General features: G+C 44.9%; 1 protein-coding gene and 1 long non-coding RNA gene across 4 annotated transcripts in view; one reads left to right on the plus strand and one right to left on the minus strand.

Moving 5' to 3' along the window:
• Window positions 1-5,199, minus strand: part of TSPAN33 (tetraspanin 33) — a 63,072-nt gene extending 57,873 nt beyond the window's left edge. The window contains exon 1 of one of the 2 annotated variants that reach the window (XM_073579206.1): window positions 4,759-5,199. In XM_073579206.1, coding sequence (XP_073435307.1) covers window positions 4,759-4,857 — 99 coding nt within the window. In that variant the 5' untranslated portion in view covers window positions 4,858-5,199. The remainder of the gene's footprint in view (window positions 1-4,758) is intronic. The other variant, XM_073579205.1, reaches the window with a different exon arrangement.
• The window catches only part of LOC141092885 (uncharacterized), a 57,503-nt gene continuing 42,371 nt past the window's right edge, over window positions 3,970-19,101 (plus strand). The window contains exons 1-2 of one of the 2 annotated variants that reach the window (XR_012232948.1): window positions 3,970-4,191; window positions 6,532-6,602. This is a non-coding gene — a long non-coding RNA (uncharacterized lncRNA). The remainder of the gene's footprint in view (window positions 4,192-6,531; window positions 6,603-19,101) is intronic. The other variant, XR_012232947.1, reaches the window with a different exon arrangement.

The following is a 19,101-nucleotide window of genomic DNA, read 5'->3' on the forward strand; positions in this document are numbered from 1 at the left end:
TGTTATACGGGGATGCTAAATAGCCAAACACTGATTCTGGACAATGTTCCAAACAGACTAAAATTCAGCACCAAAATCATGCCACTATACAAAATGTACGGCATGTATACAGCTGGTGAGAAAACAATTGCAACAAAGGTACGCTGGATATAGAAAATTGAATGGTATACCCCAGAAGGCCGGTCACCATGGGTTTTTTATATACCTGTTATTCAGCATTTAATGATGTAGCAAGTTATACCAAGGTAACAATACTATATATGGTATACCAAAATCATATTGTTGCAAAGTAATAGATGTGCTGAATAAATAACACTGGTAGATCTATATTGTATGAGTCAGGGATCACCAAGTGACCACACTCCATAAAAAACTCCCCCCAGTAATGTTCCACGGGGTGTTGGACCCACAATAGATGTGCAAAATATACTAAACTCACAAAAAGTATGCTACGCATTTTTCTTCACAACAGGCTCATCAGGAGTACGCACTATGCAAGTTCATTAAGCAGAGAAGCTATGGAAACATTAGGTCACATAGCTGATGGAAATAGTGGTGGTCTTATTGATAAAGTGCCTGGTGCATGCTCTGGATACAACGTCCGATTATGGGTGGAAGTCTTGCCCAGTGGCAATGAATGATTCAGCCCCCACCATGCACAACGTCTTGTGTTAGGCTCCCCAACCCTATTAAATAGGGATGGGGAGCGGGGGCGCCATTTGCATTTCAAGAGGGTGCCAACCTCCGCTGCCAGGTAGGGGTGAGGTTAGTGGACAGCGGAGGGGGGATAGCCCCTTTGTCTCGAACTACCTGCCTTTTTTATTATCACTTTGGATTTCACGGACTTCACATTTTCTCTTCATTACACAATTCATTTCCATGGTCTGAGAATTTAATAAATATTTTAAAAAATATGAATTTCTCTATTCTTCAATGAATGTGAGCTATCAACTGCATTTACTTGTTAAGAAATACCCCACCCCCAAGTGTGAACAAATGATACAGGATCCATGTATTACTCCCTTGAATTACCGGTACTGAGTACTTTCTACATATAATGTATCTACGTCCAAGACATGTTTACATTATTATTACAATGGAAAGGCAAAAAATATTAAAAGAGTAATCCAGCTTTCAATAGGAAAAAAAAACATAGCTGAGAATAATACAAGATTACAAATAAAGTCTACACACCTCCACCTGGTATTCCTTTTCCGATGCCCCGATGGGTCTTCCAGTCTTTGCTTACAAGCAGATTACATAGGACCACTGCAGCCAATCAGTGTCCTCGGCTCTACCGGCTCTGAGATGGGAACCATTATGCCAGTATCTCCGCTAGTGCTTGCTGCTGTGGTCACATGCTGACCGCTTGTAGACTAAGGTCGGGGTCTGTGATACGAGAAACTCGCGAGAGTCTCTTGCATCAACACCCGGCACTGCCGCCGGCACTCGGGACCGGAGTGTGGGCTGTATCTGTATTTCTATGCAGCCACAGCTCCGGTCCTGAGTGCCAGCGGCAGTGCCGGGTGTTGATGCGCGAGTTCCTCGCATCACACTCGCAAGTGTGACACCGGCCTAAGGATAGGTGCACACAACTGCTTTCTCTCCATCTGAGGCAAACAGTACAATAATTCTAATCATACTCTGATCGGAGTGACATATTTTTCTCGGAGGTGGAGAAAAAAAAAAAAGTTTCTCCACTCTCTCTGTTGTGTCAGATGTTGAAAAAACGATAGATTCGCACTGTTGATTTCGATCCGACACTCGGGATCAAAATCGGACAGGTCTCCAATTTTTTCCTGCGGCCCACTCTGTCCGAGGGAAAAAAAAAAAAAAAAATCGGACATGTGCACAGCCCTATACAATATCATGGGTACGAGTGGTTTCGGGGAAACCATAGATAGCGCTCGCCTCGTACGATATTGGTCGCGTGCACGATCACCGGAGGGGGTTATGAGAAGTAAGCATAGTTCAGTTATTTGTTAAAAATAGAGCAATTTGTGGTTTTGTCAAAAAAAAGGAAAAATGAAAACTGAATGACAGAGACAGAGGAGGGGAGAGACACCTAGTAGTGTTTCAGGAATGCACACAAGTGTCATTCTGTTCCCACCTGCAGGGACAGGCCTGTGTGCAGATCCCCCCCAGTATTAATAATAAAGAATCTTTATTTTTATATAGCGCTAACATATTCTGCAGCGCTTTACAGTTTGCACACATTATCATCACTGTCCCCGATGGGGCTCACAATCTAAATTCCCTGTCAGTATGTCTTTGGAGTGTGGGAGGAAACCGGAGTACCCAGGGGAAACCCACGCAAACACGGGGAGAACATACAAACTCCTTGCAGATGTTGTCCTTCGTGGGATACGAACCCAGGACCCCAGCGCTGCAAGGCTGCAGTGCTATCCACTGAGCATTAGCATTTCATTAATTATAGGGGATAGGTTTGGGTCACACTGATATTTTAATTGCACCCGCTGGCTGTTCTCAGCACCACTTGTATATTATATGGCATGACTTATCTTGGAGCCAATATGTAAGCCTGAGCAAATGTTTGGGGAGAAACAAAATACCGTCCGTGACCTTGTACATTGCGGAAGTCAGCCGTCCTCCCCGTTGTGTCACTGTCACCGCCATGACAAGTTATGCAGAGATGTGCACATTTGTTAATATGTGATTATTACTTTGCTGCTTTCTAGTGTTGTCCAATTAGATGGGTGTTGCGAGGGGATGCTGGCACAGGCCTTCTGAAACGGTGGGAACCTTTACATAATGTCAAGGCATTTAGGTAACATCCATGCAAGTCTATTGTTCAGTGAAAAACACTAAACCGCACTCGGATGACGTATAAGTGCAGTCCCATTTTCACAGACTCACAGAATGGAGAAGGTGGAGAACCAATTTTTTTGTCTCCACCTCCAAGAAAAATTGATGCCACTCTGATCAGAATAATCGGAGTGTTTTTCTCAGATGGAAAGAAAACGCTCATGGGTGCCTACACTAATTGCTTGCTCACACGAGTGTAGAACATGGCCAAGTGCTATGCGATAAAACATTGCATATCACTCGGACCAGTGTTATTCTATGGGGCAGCTCAGATCTGCAATTCGGCATAAGGAAACAATCATAGCATGCTGTGAGGGCTTCCGAGAATCCCATGTGAAAGGATCAGAGAATTGACACTCGGCTTACACTCGCTGCAGAGCTGTTGCCGAGGGATCATTAGCATCTCGCATTGGAGGACAGGCGCTACCGTGAGCCCGGCCTAAGATGTAGCATTCGATATACATATGCTTTCCTCAGGGAGCCAGAAACTGTGGCAGACCTTCTAGCTTGTAAGTCCACCTATAGTGATGGCAGAAAATGGAGCAGTACTTGCAATGAGCAGGATGCTTCCTTGGAAGGTGGCGAAGAGGGGCTTCCAGCATGCTGCTCTTGAGACCATTTGGAAGGAATCTCCCCACGCATTGGAGAAAGGAAATGCCACAAAAATTATTCCAGCGAGTTGATATGTAACCATATGTAATGGCCTTAAAGAGAATCTGTCAAAAGGATGAACATGAATTTCTCTGGAATAGGACATCAGATCGCAGATATCAAAATATCATTTTCTTCAGTGTTTTGGGACCTACAGTACATGCCCATATAGATGGCTTAGGAGGGTTAATCCTTCTGACAGATTCCATTTAAAGGCAAAGCGACTACTCCAAAGATCATCTACATTGCTCTGCTCTAATAAAGATACCCTTCTACCTTTCTAGGAGCACCGCTCTGCTTTTTGAGCCTCACTGAAGTGTAACTGTATGGTGGAGTACTAGAGTTGAGTTCAGCGGCCATGTCAATCGTTGCTGACTGCCGGAGCAGAGTCCTCCTACCACCAGCCAGCGTCCCTGGCGCCTCTTCTGGTTAGTAGGCTTGGTACAATATCATGTGTGTGTCATGCCACAACGATGACACTGGGTCTACTAATCCCAGGAGGTGCTGGGGATGATGACGGGTAGAGGAGCTGCCTCTCTGGAGTAGAAGTGCAGGCAGATCTGGATGACAGACATAACTAGTGCCCAATAGACCCACTGGATCACACTGGGGTCCGTCAGGAAAGGACAGTCAGCGCTGCATGCAGTCCATCTGTCACACATGCACCGGCGATCCTGGGCGCAGGGGAGGACATGCCACCGGATGCCCTGATAGGTCAGTGGGTGAACGCTCATCTTAGAAACAATTTCTTATTAGCAATTAGATGGCATGTAAGTGATCTGAGCTAATAAACTCCATATCTCATCATTACTGGTGACCTGTGAGCGAGAAATAATTAGGTGCTTCATGATAAGCTTTGGGATAATGGGGGCTACTATGGAGTTCTTGCATAGGGGTCGTTAAATCCTCAGCATGTGAGTTATTTTCCTTGGATTTTAAACAATAATTAAATCCTCCGTAATGCACAGGGCAAATTTGTGACAAGATCTGTACATTGCATGTAAAACAGACAGATTTGGCCATTCTTGGGCCATATGTGGACATTCTCTGAGGGTCTGTGCTCACAAAGTGCAGTCTGACAGATGACACAGGCAGATCGCACATAAAGAGATCGTACAGTCAGGCAGATTGTACAGTACACAGACAGGTCTCCTGGGAATAGACACTGGCCACCCCACTGCCCACACCCCTGTAGTGCCCGAGCTGTGCCCAGGAATGGGGGTACTCCCATGGCATGGGGGGCGCCATACACACGTCCAGAGCAGAGTAACAGCGACTCACCCAGAAGAGCGTGTTGAAGAAGAAGAGGAGATACTTCACCACGGGACTGACGAAGGAGAAATCCTCCCCGGTGACGCCGGTGGCCGCTGTCCTCGCCATGGCTGTATTCTCTGCAGCTTCTTGTGCCACAGACCGACACTCGAGTACCGGGGAGGGAGCTAATTAATTAGGGGCACAGCGCCCCCTAGCGTTGCCAGTCGTTAGGCTCTTTGATCAGCAGCAGGTATTCCCGAATGATCCGCGCCCGCACTGCCAGCTGCCGCCCGCTCCAGCGGCTTATCATTCCACCACAGCGTTTACCTGTCGCTGATTGGCGCGCTGCTCTGCCAGCTGCCTGCTGATTGGTCTTTTCAGCTGTCTATCACAGGCTGAGGCCACGGACACCTGTGAGGTAGTGGCTGGTCACTGGACCGAGCAGCAGGGACATACGTAAACAGACATGGTGTGTAGCGTCAGACGTGACGGACGGTGTGAATGCTGAGGAAGGGGTTCTCCCTGGTTATGGGAAGACACGTTCTGTGTTCTCCTCTGCGCGGTGACATTATTATTCATATGAGGCCGTTGTCCATAGCAACCAATGGGCTGTCACAGCTGTTATTGGCAAATGACAGCGGCTGTTACTAGTTGCCATGGGCAACTGCCCCAGCCTCCCTGTCTAGTCTTACACTTGTCTTATGCATTCTTCATGGACCCTTCTGTGTGCAGTTAGCGGAAGCCTTGTGCTCCAGTCACACCTGCTTTTCTGCTCGGCCACTACTCTGTTTTGGAGAAGTTTTCTTTTGCAAGGGTGAATTCATAGGGAAAATGTGTAAATGTAGTGGAATACCCCTTTAAGGCCGGGGTCACACTCGCAAGGAATACGGACGAGTTCTGCGATAAAACATCACACAGCACTCGGACCAGTATTCATCTATGAGACAGCTCCCATATAAAAAACCTGCTGTGGTGTTCACAATCCTCTTGCAATAGGACAAGTTGGATGGCAAACAAGTGCTAGTAATATCCCAAAAGTAATAGGAATGAAAAAATAACTTATAACCATGCCAAAGGAGTTGAAAAGAAAAGTCTTGAGTGAGGAAAAGAAGGTCTCAATTCTGGCTTTACTAGCATAGGGTTACAGTGAGCGTTTTGTTGCCGCCATCCATAAATTTCTAAGACGACAGTCCATTACAACAAGGTCAAGCAGCAGACATTGGGGACAATGAAGCTACAGACCAGCAGAGGGCGAAAACAACTCTCCACTGAGCGGGATGACCGTCTTCTCATTTGAATGTCACTCAGCAACTGCAGGATGGCATCAAGTGACCTACAAAAGGAATGGCAAATGGCAGCTGGGATGAAGTGCACGGCAAGAACAGTTCATAACAGGCTTCTAGAGGCAGGGCTCAAGTCATGTAAAGCTAGAACAAAATCTTTCATCAATGAGAAGCAAAGGAATCCCCCATGACCACCACTCTCCTTTTCTTCACAACAATTGTCTTTCTCCATCCAAAGGACTCTGAGTGCGTACAAGGTTGTTTTTTGTAGGCAAAATTTTATCTTGATGTTTTTTTCATCGTTCTCCTGCGTGAGAGCCTGGTATTGGTTCCTGAGCAGTATGGGTGCTGGCTGCCTCCCGATCCTCCTACTTATCTGGGTCACATGCTTCCATTCCTCTGTTTCTTCATGTGCACTACAAATTTTTGCTCTTTTTGTATCCTGAAGAGATAATTCTCTGTTTAAGAACTCCTTACCTTCCTTAATAATTTTCAATGTAGCTTTTCTCTCTTATAGACTTTGCAACTTTTCCTCCAACAAGGACACAAGCTTGCATTTGTGGCATGTGAAGTTTGGCTTTTCCACTGGTAAGTCTGTGAACATGTAGCATGCAATGCAGCTCACCAAATGGCTCCTGGCCTCTTCACTGTACTTACTGTTTATATGATGTCAAAGCGGTGAAGATTGTGACAAAATTCACTTGGTTGTCCAATGTCCTTTCTGTTGCACTGGGAATATGCAAATGATCTTCTCAGGACTCCTCCCCTAGATGTTTTCTTGGTAGTATTTAATCTTCACCATGAGGATGTAATAGTGTGATGGAGTATTTGATGAGACACCTGGATGTAGCGTTGGACTAGTGTGCCTAGGACCCATAAGTGGAATTTACTCTAGGGGCCCACACTATAGCTACCATAAACTTTTTTTTACTTTTTTTGGCCTCTTTTACTAAAACGTGTGTCTTTTTGCAAACTATACAGTGTGCAAAAGAGAACTGTATTGTGCACTGCACAATATCAAAGTGTTTCTTGTTAAGCAACTTAATCATTGTAGTTGATAATGGTGGGAGGCGGATGCAGTTGGGGACACAAACATCTAAAAAGCAGGGGACTTTGGGTACCAAAGTGCCAGTTGTTACCGAGGTAATTGAAATAAGTGACATGGGCAAGATCATGTTGATATATCAGGCTAAATTTCAGTTATTATTAATTACCCAACCTTATTGTACCTCTGAACAAGGAAGCTATACACTAGGGAGGCGCATGGGGGAGCGTTGTCAAAATTATATGGGGGAAAACTGGCTTAGCTTCCCTTAGCAACCAATCAGATCCTAGTTTTCATTTTTAGAGCTCTTTCGGAAAATGAAAGGTGGAATCTGATTTTTTGTTATGGCCAACTAAGCCAGTTTACCTTCAAATCAGATCAATCTTCACCATAATTTCTATGCACTGCCATAAAAATAGTATGTAATATACTTCATTAGGAAAATAAGATTATTACCTGTGATCTATCATTGCCCGTCACCTACCTATCAGACTGCTTACAAGGCACTCTCTATGTCTAAGTAATTACCTGTGTTCTATTCCTGCCCATTACCCGCCTATAATCTAACTGTGTGACAAAGTCACTGGCAAAGTGCTGGAGGGAAGATTTGTTTGACCACGTTTCATGGCGTCAGTGATATAAAACCCAGACTTTTTCCTCCAGCACACTAAGTATGGTGAGGGGTTATGTCACGACAGCTGTCAGATTGACATGGGACCAGGGGCTCCTTCCCTGTCCCTAACACTAGGGGGTGCCCTAGCTTGCCCTACTCCCCGGGATACTTCTGAAGGTGAAGATGCCTGTGCCTCCACCCTTACCTTATCTCCTGAGTTAGACCTCCGTCTGTTTTCTTTCCCCACTCAGGGAAGTGGGGACGCTACGGTGCACCACAATACACTAACCCGACAAACAAAGCAACACAAACAAGGGTTAACAGAAAACTCCATGCGTACAAAATATTCACTAACATTTAACAGATGAATGCACTGGGGCATGGAGGTAGGCGAATAAACCAAAATAGATAAGGATAGGGAATTACCATCGCATACAAACCAAGTAGCAGTCACTAATAAATCCTTCAACTCTCCTCATATGAACTCCTCTCCCTCTGTTAACCATGCAGCAAAAGCTATCTCTGACAAGGATTTGTAACAGAGCTGAGATTATAAAGGAAAGGAGTGGCTAACCGAGCTCAGCTGTGATCACAGGGATTTCCAACTTGGCCGATTAACCCCTGTTGTGCCAGAAGAAACAAGCACACTTAAAATGAAGGAGAAGTGCTTCTCAGCGCCGGAGTAGGAGGAATCAGATGCTGCGGTCTTCTGGCTCCACACTGTCACGGTAACCCCGTAACAGGTTAACTAATTTTTATAATTGGCTGGATTTCATGTGGACATCCATAGAGCGGGTGGGAGGATGTCCACTTTATCTCCACTCCAGGGTGTGACCTAGGGCTTAAATAGCTGGACTCCAGAGGCAGTCTTGGTTTAGCAGGGCTGGAGAGAGGACATCCAGTAGTATATGTCCTGAGGAGGAAAGACTGAATCTGGGCCACTTCCCGCAATAGTATGGACTGTGTTGCAGCATTTTGCTTTCTTTGTTTTCCTGTTTTGCACCAAAGGGCTGTATTTATTTTTCCCTTCATGTTGGTTTATGCCATCTGTCTAATAAACCAACAGAAGATTTAAAGAGACAATGTTCCTGTTTTCTACCTCCATGTACCGCTGAGTGAGCTGAACTACCACATTATGTAGATTAACTGTGTCCTATCACTGCCCATAACCTGCCTATCTGACTGCTTACACACAGGCACTTTCCCTCCTTGCCATGTTCTCACACTGTCTTTACATACTGCCCCCTTTCTATACCTCCCTCACACTACCTAGTCTCTGTTCTTTATCCGCTCACACTTTTCTCTGAACATACCGTGTCCTCCTACCATTCCCCTTAATAGTCTCCTTACACATCCCTCACTTTCCATACATTCCCCTTCCCCATTCTGTTCCTGCACCCATTCCCCCTCCCATAAACCAAGTACTGAGGGTAAAAACTGACACACAAACCAAACACTGAGAATAAAAACTGACACACAAACCAAGTACTGAGGGTAAAAACCGACACACAAACCAAACACTGAGAATAAAAACTGACACACAAACCAAGCAAGGAGTGTAAGAACTGACACACAAACCAAGCACTGAGGGTAAAAACTGCCATATGGACCACACTCTGATGGTAAAAGGTGACATACAGACCAAACTCTGATGGTAAAATGTGACACAGGAACCAAATATTGATGGTAAAAACTGACACATGGACCAAATATTAATGGTAAAAACTGACCCACGGAGTGAACTGATAGTAAAAACTAACACACTAACCAAACTGATGCTAAAAACTGACACACTGAGCAAACTCTGGTAAAAACTGACCAAACTCTGATGACACATAAAAAAAACTGATGAAATTCAGGCTGTTTTTTGCAAAAGAGAAAAATCACTCATGTCTGATCGGGGCCTTACACAAAGATATATGGGTCGCCCTCCCAGGGCTGTGGGGTACTTGGTACCGGGCCGGTGTCAGGGGGATGTGTCACGGCAGCTGTGACCCGGTCCGTGGCCCTGGGCGCCCAAATCAAGGGTGGTTTGTGATATAGTTTATGTGATAGTTCGTGACGCCACCTGTGGTGTTTGGCAAGCAAGATGTTAATCCAACGCTGCGTGCAGATCCTCTGGGGCTGATGGTGTGTTGCAGCATAGATGGTGTAGCTCCCCACAGGTGAAGCTGTAACCTCAGGGCAGTGTAATGGCAATAGATGAGAATAGGCGCAGGCGGGGTGAGGAATGCTGGTACCCAGATGTAGCAGTGCTGGTGGTGTTGGCGCACAATTGAATGGAAGACACCAGGGCTTGTAGTTCCAAAGCTTTACTCACAGTTCGTGGTACACACTGGTGCCTGCTTCCGTGCCGTGTCCTCCGGGGCAGAGACTCAACCTCCCGGGCAAGTCAGGATTCTCCTCTCCAACACTCCGCCAACATGTACCCTTCCTGAACGACTCCTCTATTGCGCCTTTTAGTGTGAAGAGCTCCAGTACCGTGGTACTCTGAAGTTGCTCCTGTCAGATGTTCCTAACAACTCTACTTGTATGACAGACAGCTGTAGCCTCTCTCGGGGACTCCCTTCTCCGGAGTCCTGGCTCTCTATTCAGTTGCTGTTGTGCCCCAAGTCTTGGATGGGAGTAGTGCATTTACAGCCAACTACTCCACCAGTGTCTGCTGCAGAACGATAAGTGTCCATACAACCTCGGGGACCGGGCCCCGGCCTTGCGCTGAGAACCTATAGGCAGGGTTCCTCTTCCAACCCACAACTCCTCTCTGTTCTCCTACTCCTTTGTTCTGCGCTGTTCCTTCTCTCTCTTATGGAAGCTTAGGTTGCAGTTCTACGTCTTTCTCCTTCTGTTCCTTTCCTGTGCCAGCTGGCTCAGATCACTGAGGCAGCTGCAGCACTCCTTCCTCCATCCCTTCCTCCAGGTATCCCCACTCCTCCCGAGTGGCCTCCTCTCAGACTGACCTCCAGACTGAACCCCTAATTCTAAACCTTCCAAACCTTTTATATGAACCTCAACTCCACCCACCTCCCAGCACATCTCGTGTTACGAAGCAAGGACCCACGAAAGGTGCCTGCTACCCTCTAAGCATGAAGCCGCAATCTGGTCCTGCTGAATTATCCCGTGTGTGGGGTGCAGGTGTTGGAGTGAGGAAAGGAGTTCCCAACTTACCTAGTTGGTGGGGCACCACACCTTAGGAGAAGGTGCGCCACATATATATATATATATACACTGATGTAACAGGGGAACTAGTAGAGAAGCTGTTAGTACCAGGACCCTATAAGCGTATTGATAGTGAACTAAACCTGGCCCATTCTCATGTCTTGGGTGGGCATCTGGGTTTAGATAAAACATGTTAGACTGGACGTTCAGGCTAGTGTCAGATCATGCACCCCTGAGATGGATGAGGGAAAGGAATGGGAAGAATGACTGGGTGACTAGATGGTTTCTAAGACTACAGAACTTCAACTTTCATGTGGAGCACAGGTCTTGGAAGTTGCATGATAACACAGATGCCCTATCTAGACTTCCCTGTTTGGTGACTGAAAGTGCCAAACCCCCGGCTTTGGGCATGGGGGGGAATATGTGACAAAATCACTGGAAAAGTACTTGAGGGAATTTGTCAGTTTTTACCCTCAGTGGTTGGTTTGTGTGTCAGTTGTTTCCCTCAGTGCTTGGTTTGTGTGTCAGTCTTTATCCTCAGTGCTTGGCTTGTGTCAGTGGGTCGCCCTCCCAGGGCCATGGGGTACTTGGTACCGGGCCGGTGTCCGTGGGATGTGTCACAGCAGCGGTGACCCGGTCCGTGGCCCTGGGCGCCCAAATCAATGGTGGTTTGTGATATAGTTTATGTGAACAGTTCGTGACGCCACCTGTGGTGTTTGGCAAGTAAGATGTTAAGCCAACGCTGCATGCAGATCCACTGGGACTGATGAGATGGTGCAGCAAAGATGGTGTAGCTCCCCACAGGTGGAGCTGTAGTCCCAGGGCAGTGTGAATGTAAGATTAGAGGAGAGGCACAAGCGGTGAGGGGATTGGTACCCAGGTGTAGCGGTGCTGAAGATGTTAGTGCGCAAATGAATGGAGGACACCAGGGCTTGCAGTTTCAACGCTTTACTCACAGTTCGTGGTACACACTGGTGCCCGCTTCCATGCCGTGTCCTCCGGGGCAGAGACTCAGTCAACCTCCCGGGCAAGTCAGGGCTCCCCTCTCCAACACTCCGCCACCACGTACCTTTCCTGAACGACTCCGCCAATGCGTCTTTTAGTGTGAAGCTCTCCAGTACCGTGGTACTCTGGAGTTCTTCCTGTCAGATGTTCCTAGCAATTCTACTCGTATGGCAGACAGCTGTAGCCTCTGTCAGGGACTCCTTTCTCCGGAGTCCTGGCTCTCTATTCAGTTGCTGTTGTGCCCCGAGTCTTAGTTGAGAGTAGTGCATTTACAGCCAACTACTCCACTGGTGTCTGCTGCAGAACCATAAGTGTCCATACAACCTCGGGGACCGGGCCCTGGCCTTGCACTGAGAACCTATAGGCAGGGTTCCTCTTCCAACCCACAACTCCTCTCTGTTCTCTCTACTCCTTCGTTCCGTACTTGTCTCTCTTTCCTATGGAAGCTTAGGTTGCAGTTCTACGTCTTTCTCTCTCTTGTTCCTTTCCCGTGCCAGCTGGCTCTGATCACTGAGGCAGCTGCAGCACTCCTTCTCTCCCTCTTCTAGGGATCTCCTTCCTCTCGGACCCGTCCTCAGACTCTCCTGACTGACTGTCCAGACTCAGCCCCGACTGATCTGATCTGTAATTCTAAACCTTCCCAACCTTTTATATGCGTCTCAACTCCACCCGCCTCCCAGCACATCCAGTGTTCCATGCATGGAACCACCAGAGGTACTCCTAATGTCTAGGAGGAGAGAGAGCCCTCTATGTGGTTGTGCTGAACTACCCTGTAGTGTGGGATGCGATTGTTGGAGTGTGGAAAGGAGCTCCCAACTTACCTAGGTGGTGGGGCACTACACCTTAGGAGAAGGTGCAGTACCTCTGTGGCGACTGAGCCTCAGGGGCGCCACATCAGTTTTTACTGTCAGTTTTTGGTTAAAGTTTCATCAGTTTTTGTCAAGTGAAAAAAAATACACATGTCTATTAATCTTTGCAATCAGGTCCTGATGATGTCACCTTTCAGAGCTATCGCTCCTGCACCAGAAACGTAGCACTTGCAGGACCCTGGGGTTCTGAGCACTGCGAGAATGCCAACAGTTGAGAAACGTCGGCGCTTCACAAAGCCCAACAACCGCCGATGTTTATATCTACAGTGGGTAGGCGGGAACAGATTCGAACACCTCGTTGCAGAAGGCATTATTTTGATAAAAATACAGTAGGACAGTTGGTTGAATTTTGCCAGCACTAAATTGCATTTTTCTTGTCAATACCTTTTCCCCACTGTGTTTACATTACTATTTTTGTTACTTTGTTTCTTTTGCTGCTTCAAATTTCAAACTTTGAATTGTGTGAACTGAAAATTCATTCTGGGAAACTTTTCATGGATGACAGACTGTTGATGTTTGTAGGTCAATCAGTACCATGAAAAAAAAGAGGCAATAGACTAGGAGCTAGGTGTCGTTTCTGTCTGCCTCGCCCTGTTGCAATTGGAATTAATGTCACTGAGGCATTTTAAGAATTCCGCATGACGGGATTACACAGGAAATACTATATAGCTAAGGGGTTATTTAGTTTAAAAAGCAACTACTATTAGAATTGTATTTTATGGCTACACATACATAAAAAACAAATAAAGCAATCATTGGAAAATCTACACAATGTAAGAAAAAAAGCTCTCCGGAACTAATAGTCTTTGAGATTTCCTCAAGTAGTTAATAATGCAACCCAGCAGTTTCTTTGTTATTTCTGTTTCTTCTCCATGCACGCTGATGGCAGTGGTAAAACACATGCAGTACCCATGGCGTTGGTCTCAAATATGTACTGTAATTGAAGTAACTCTACACATAACACTTAAAAAAATATATTCTTTTTACTGGGTTTCTCCTTGTAGCCAAAGTGCTAGTGCAACTACCACCTTGTGTAGCCCAAGGGTGGTTACTCACAATTGGAAACATTTATTAATTAGCTTGTGCTTGTTTTATAGCAAGGAAAACATTACCATGTCACTGTCATTTTTAAGAATGGGAGGTGCATAACAGAAAAAGCTCCCGCTACCCAACAATCTATTATAATTTTCTCAATAACTACCGTAATTTGATTTTCTGATGCAAGGTTAGGCAGAGATGAGATTAATTCAGTAGACTATGTTCACACGCATTTTTTTTTCTGCAAGCAAAACTTGATCTCTTTGCAGTAAAGAAGCAGTTTACAAAAAGCAGGTTTTTCTGCTTTTTTGGTGCAGATAAATGCGTAATTTGTCTACAGTACATGTTTAAACCTAAGATAGAAATCAAATTAATATATACCCCGCTGTAAGTAAAAAGTAATAGTGCATATAAATAAACTTGGGTACTTAGCAAACACCATTTTTGATTAAAAAAAAAAGCAAAAAAGCCATCCCACTTGCATCAAGGTGTACCCAAATTGGGATGGTCCTAACCTCTAATATTAACCCCCTCCTGACATTTGACGTACTATCCAGTCCATGTGCCCTGGGCCTTAATGCCCATGGACAGAATAGTACGTCATCGCGATCAGCTGCGCTCACGGGGGGAGCGCAGCTGATCGCGGTTGGGTGTCAGCTGATTATCACAGCTGACACCATGTGCCAGGAGCTGTCATGGACCGCTCCCGGCACATTAACCCCCGGGACACTGCGATCAAACATGATCGCAGTGTTTCGGGGGCATAGGTAAGCATCGCACAGGGAGGGGGCTCCCTGCGTGCTTCCCTGAGGCCCTCAAAACAACGCGAGCAAGATCCAAGATGGCTGTGGGGGCCTGCAGGGAGGCGGCATCTCAGTGCCTGACTTTATATAGTAAAGTCCCACCCTGGGACAATGCAATAAAGTAAAAAAAAAAGTGTAAAAATAATTTTTAAAAAATTTGTAAATAAAGAAAATAAAAAAATATTCCCTAATTCTTTTTTTTTCTAAATAAATAAAACAATAAAAGTGTGCATATTTAGTATCGCTGCGTCCATAATTAATGACCCGCCCTATAAAACTGTCCCACTAGTTAACCCCTTTAGTGAACCCCTTAAAAAATAAAAAAAACAAGGCAAAAAACAATGCTTTTGATCATACTGTCGAACAAAAAGTGCAATAACACGCAATCAAAAAGACGGATATAAATAAGCATGGTACCGCTGAAAACGTCATCTTGACCCGCAAAAACGGGCACCCATACAGCTCCATCAGCAAAAAAATAAAAAGTTATAGCTCGCAGAATAAAGCGATGCAAAAATAATTATTTTTTATATAAAATTGTTTTCATTGTATAAAAACGACAAAACATAAAAAAAGATATAAATGAGGTATCGCTGTCATTGTATTAACCCGAAGAATACAACTGCTTAATCAATTTTACCGCACGCGGAACAGTGTAAACGCCCCCCCAAAAGAAATTCATGAATTGCTGGTTTTTGTTCATTCTGTGTCCCAAAAATCGGAATAAAAAGCGATAAAAAAAGTCATGTGCCTGAAAATGGTACCAATAAAAACATCAACTTGTCCCGCAAAAAATAAGACCTCACATGACTCTGTGGGTCAAAATCTGGAAAAATTATAGCTCTCATATGGTGATGCAAAAACTATTTTTTTGCAATAAAAAGCGTCTTTTAGCGTGTGACAGCTGCCAAACATAAAAACCCGCCATGAATAGTAAATCAAACCCCCCTTTATCACCCCCTTAGTTAGGGAAAAATAATAAAATTACAAAAAATGTATTTATTTCCATTTTCTCGTTAGGGTTAGGGTTGGGATTAGGGTTCGGAGTGTGTTGGGGTTAGGGTTGGATTTAGAATTGAAGGGTTTTCACTGTTCAGGCACATCCAAACGTGACATGGCTTCTGAATTCAATTCCAGCCAATTCTGCGTTGAAAGCTTCCCTTTCCAAACACTGCCATGCGCCCAAACAGTGGTTTACCCCCACATATGGGGCATCAGCCTACTCAGGAGAAATTGCACAACAACTTTTTGAGTCCAATTTCTCCTGTTACCCTTGGGAAAATAAAAAATCATTTTGTTGAAAAAAATATGATTTTTTTATTTTTATGGCTCTATGTTATAAACTTCTGTGAAGCACATGGGGGTTCAAAGTACTCATCACACATCTAGATAAGTTCCTTGGGGGGTCTAGTTTCCAAAATGGGGCCCTCCAAATGCAACATGACACCCGCAGACCATTCCATCAAAGTCTGCATTCCAAAGCGTCACTACCTCCTTTCCGAGCCCCGATGTGTGCCCGTACAGTACTTTACTTCCCACATATGGGGTATCAGCGTACTCAGGACAAATTGGACAACAACTTTTGGGGTCCAATTTCTCCTGTTACCTTTGAGAAAATAAAAATTGGGGACTAAAACATCATGTTTTTGGAAAAAATATGTTTTTTTTTTTATTTTAAAGGCCGGGCATTATAAACTTCTGTGAAGCACTTGGGGGTTCAAAGTGCTCACCACACATCCAGATAAGTTCCTTAAGGGGTCTAGTTTCCAATATGGGGTCACTTGGGGGTTTCCACTGTTTAGGCACATCAGGGGCTCTCCAAACGCGACATGACACCCGCAGACCATTCCATCAAAGTCTGCATTCCAAAACGTCACTACCCTTCCGAGCTCCGACGTTAGCCCATACAGTAGTTTACTCCTACATATGGGGTATCAGCATACTCAGGACAAATTGGACAACAACTTTTGGGGTCCAATTTCTCCTGTTACCTTTGAGAAAATAAAAAGAATTGAACCTGAATTAATTTTTTTGTGAAAAAAAGTTAAATGTTCTTTTTTTTATTTTAAATGCCGGGCATTATAATCTTCTGTGAAGCACTTGGGGGTTCAAAGTGCTCACTACACATATGATAAGTTCCTTGGGGGAGTCTAGTTTCCAAAATGGGGTCACTTGTGGGGGGTTTCCACTGTTTAGGTGCATCAGGTGCTCTCCAAACGCGACATGACGTCCAGCCAATTCTGCGTTGAAAAAAGTCAAACGGCGCTCATTCCCTTCTGAGCTCTGCCACGCGCCCAAGCAGTGGTTTACCCCCACATATGGGGTATCAGTGTACTCAGGACAAATTGCACAATAACTTTTGCAGTCTAATTTCTCCTGTTACCCTTGTTAAAAACATTGAACCTGAAGTAATTTTTTTGTGAAAAAAGTTAAATGTTCATTTTTTTTTTAACATTCAAAAAATTCCTGTGAAGCACCTGAAGGGTTAATAAACTTCTTGAATGTGGTTTTGAGCACCTTGAGGGTGCAGTTTTTAGAATGGTGTCACTTTTGGGTATTTTCTATCATATAGACCCCTCAAAGTGACTTCAAATGTGATGCGGTCCCTAAAAAAAAAATGGTGTAAAAATGAGAAATCGCTGGTCAACTTTTAACCCTTATAACTTCCTAACAGAAAAAAATTTTGGTTCCAAACTTGTCCGGATGTAAAGTAAACATGTGGGAAATGTTACTTATTAAGTATTTTGTGTGCCATATTTCTGTGATTTAAGGGCATGAAAATTCAAAGTTGGAAAATTGCGAAATTTTCTAAATTTTTGCCAAATTTCCATTTTTTTTCACAAATAAACGCAAGTTATATCAAAGAAATTTTACCACTAACATGAAGTACAATATGTCATGAGAAAACACTGTCAGAATCACCAGGATCCATGGAAGCGTTTCAGAGTTATTACCTCATAAAGGGACAGTGGTCATAATTGTAAAAATTGGCCCGGTCATTAACATGCAAACCACCCTCGGGAGCAGGGCTGCAACTAGGAATTTTGGGGCCCCATACTGGCAAAATTTTCAGGGTCCCCTTGAGACTCCGCCCAGGCTCCACCCAGCCCCGCCTCCACCTCTCGAACTGTCCACAGTCCAACCGCTCTCTCTTGGAAAAACTCCACTTCTCACCTACACACATTAACAGTTCCCATCACCAGATCACACATATAGCCGTCAGCTTTTGCTTTGGCCAAAAGATTTTTTTAAGCCGCCACCATAACAGGGTAGACACTTTTGGCCAGGCCCTACTCTACTGTAACCTATTAAATGTTAAAATATGTAATACAATTTAGGTATATTTTTATTTATTTTTCAATTTTTAAAATGACCAATAATATCACATAAAAGGAACAAATACCGCAACGCCATGTCCAGACCACATATTACCACAACATAGTGACCTATAATACCACATACAAGGAAGAAAAACCGCCACACCATGACCAGACCACATATTACTATCATAGTGACCGAATAATATCACATACAAGGGACAAATACCACCGCACCAAGCCCAGACCACATATTACCACCACATGGTGACTGAATACTACAATACTGATCATTAATAAAAAATAATACTATCACCATAAGTGGCATTATACACAGGAGAGCTGTACTTAGTATGCAGTGTCTGTGTACAGGTAATACAGTGATCACTGGTGACATTATACACAGGATCTCTGTGTATAGTGTCAGTGTATAGGTAACACACTAACTCACCAGTGATGTCTCTAGGTGAAGTCCTTTATCCTTGCTTTTCATCTTTCATCCAGCACAGATCGCCATCACGTCTTCCAGCCAGGGCTCGTCTCTGCAGGAAATAACACAGTTATCTAGAGCTCCGCTTGCAGAACACATTACTTATTTTTTCCCAACTTCTACATTACACCACATGAAGAAATAAGAGACATAGTGTCGCTCTGCACAGTAACAAGACCGCTCCCCCATTTAAACAGTATACTCAAAAAATTAAATACATCACTGCAGTAATAATATCCCTTAATTAGCCCCTATGGTAATAATATCCCCCATCCTGACCCCGGTGTATCTCATTCCTGGCTTCAACCATATGTTCTCCCATTCCACACTCATGAGTATCCATTCTGCCCCATATGATCTCCCCATTCTGCCCCATCTGTCTCCATCGTATCCATCCTGCCCCATGATTCTGTGCGATCTGTCTCCAACCCTGCCACATCTGTCTCCAATCATGCCCCGTATCTCCATCATGCCCCGTGTCTCGCATTCTGCCCCCTCCTGTGTCTCACTGTCACATTCTACCCCCATGTCCTGCATTCTGCCCCAGTGTCCAGCATTCTACCCCGTGTCTGCATTCTGCCCCAGCATCCAGCATTCTGCCCCCATGTCTGCATTCTGCCCCAGTGTCCAGCATTCTGCCCCAGTGTCCAGCTTTCTGCCCCCCTTGTCTGCATTCTGCCCCAGCATCCAGCATTCTGCCCCAGTGTCCAGCATTCTGCCCCCATGTCTGCATTCTGCCCCAGTGTCCAGC

The sequence above is a fragment of the Dendrobates tinctorius genome, unplaced genomic scaffold (assembly GCF_039654945.1).
Source record: "Dendrobates tinctorius isolate UK_male_01 unplaced genomic scaffold, ASM3965494v1 ptg000062l, whole genome shotgun sequence".
NCBI lineage: Eukaryota > Metazoa > Chordata > Amphibia > Anura > Dendrobatidae > Dendrobates > Dendrobates tinctorius.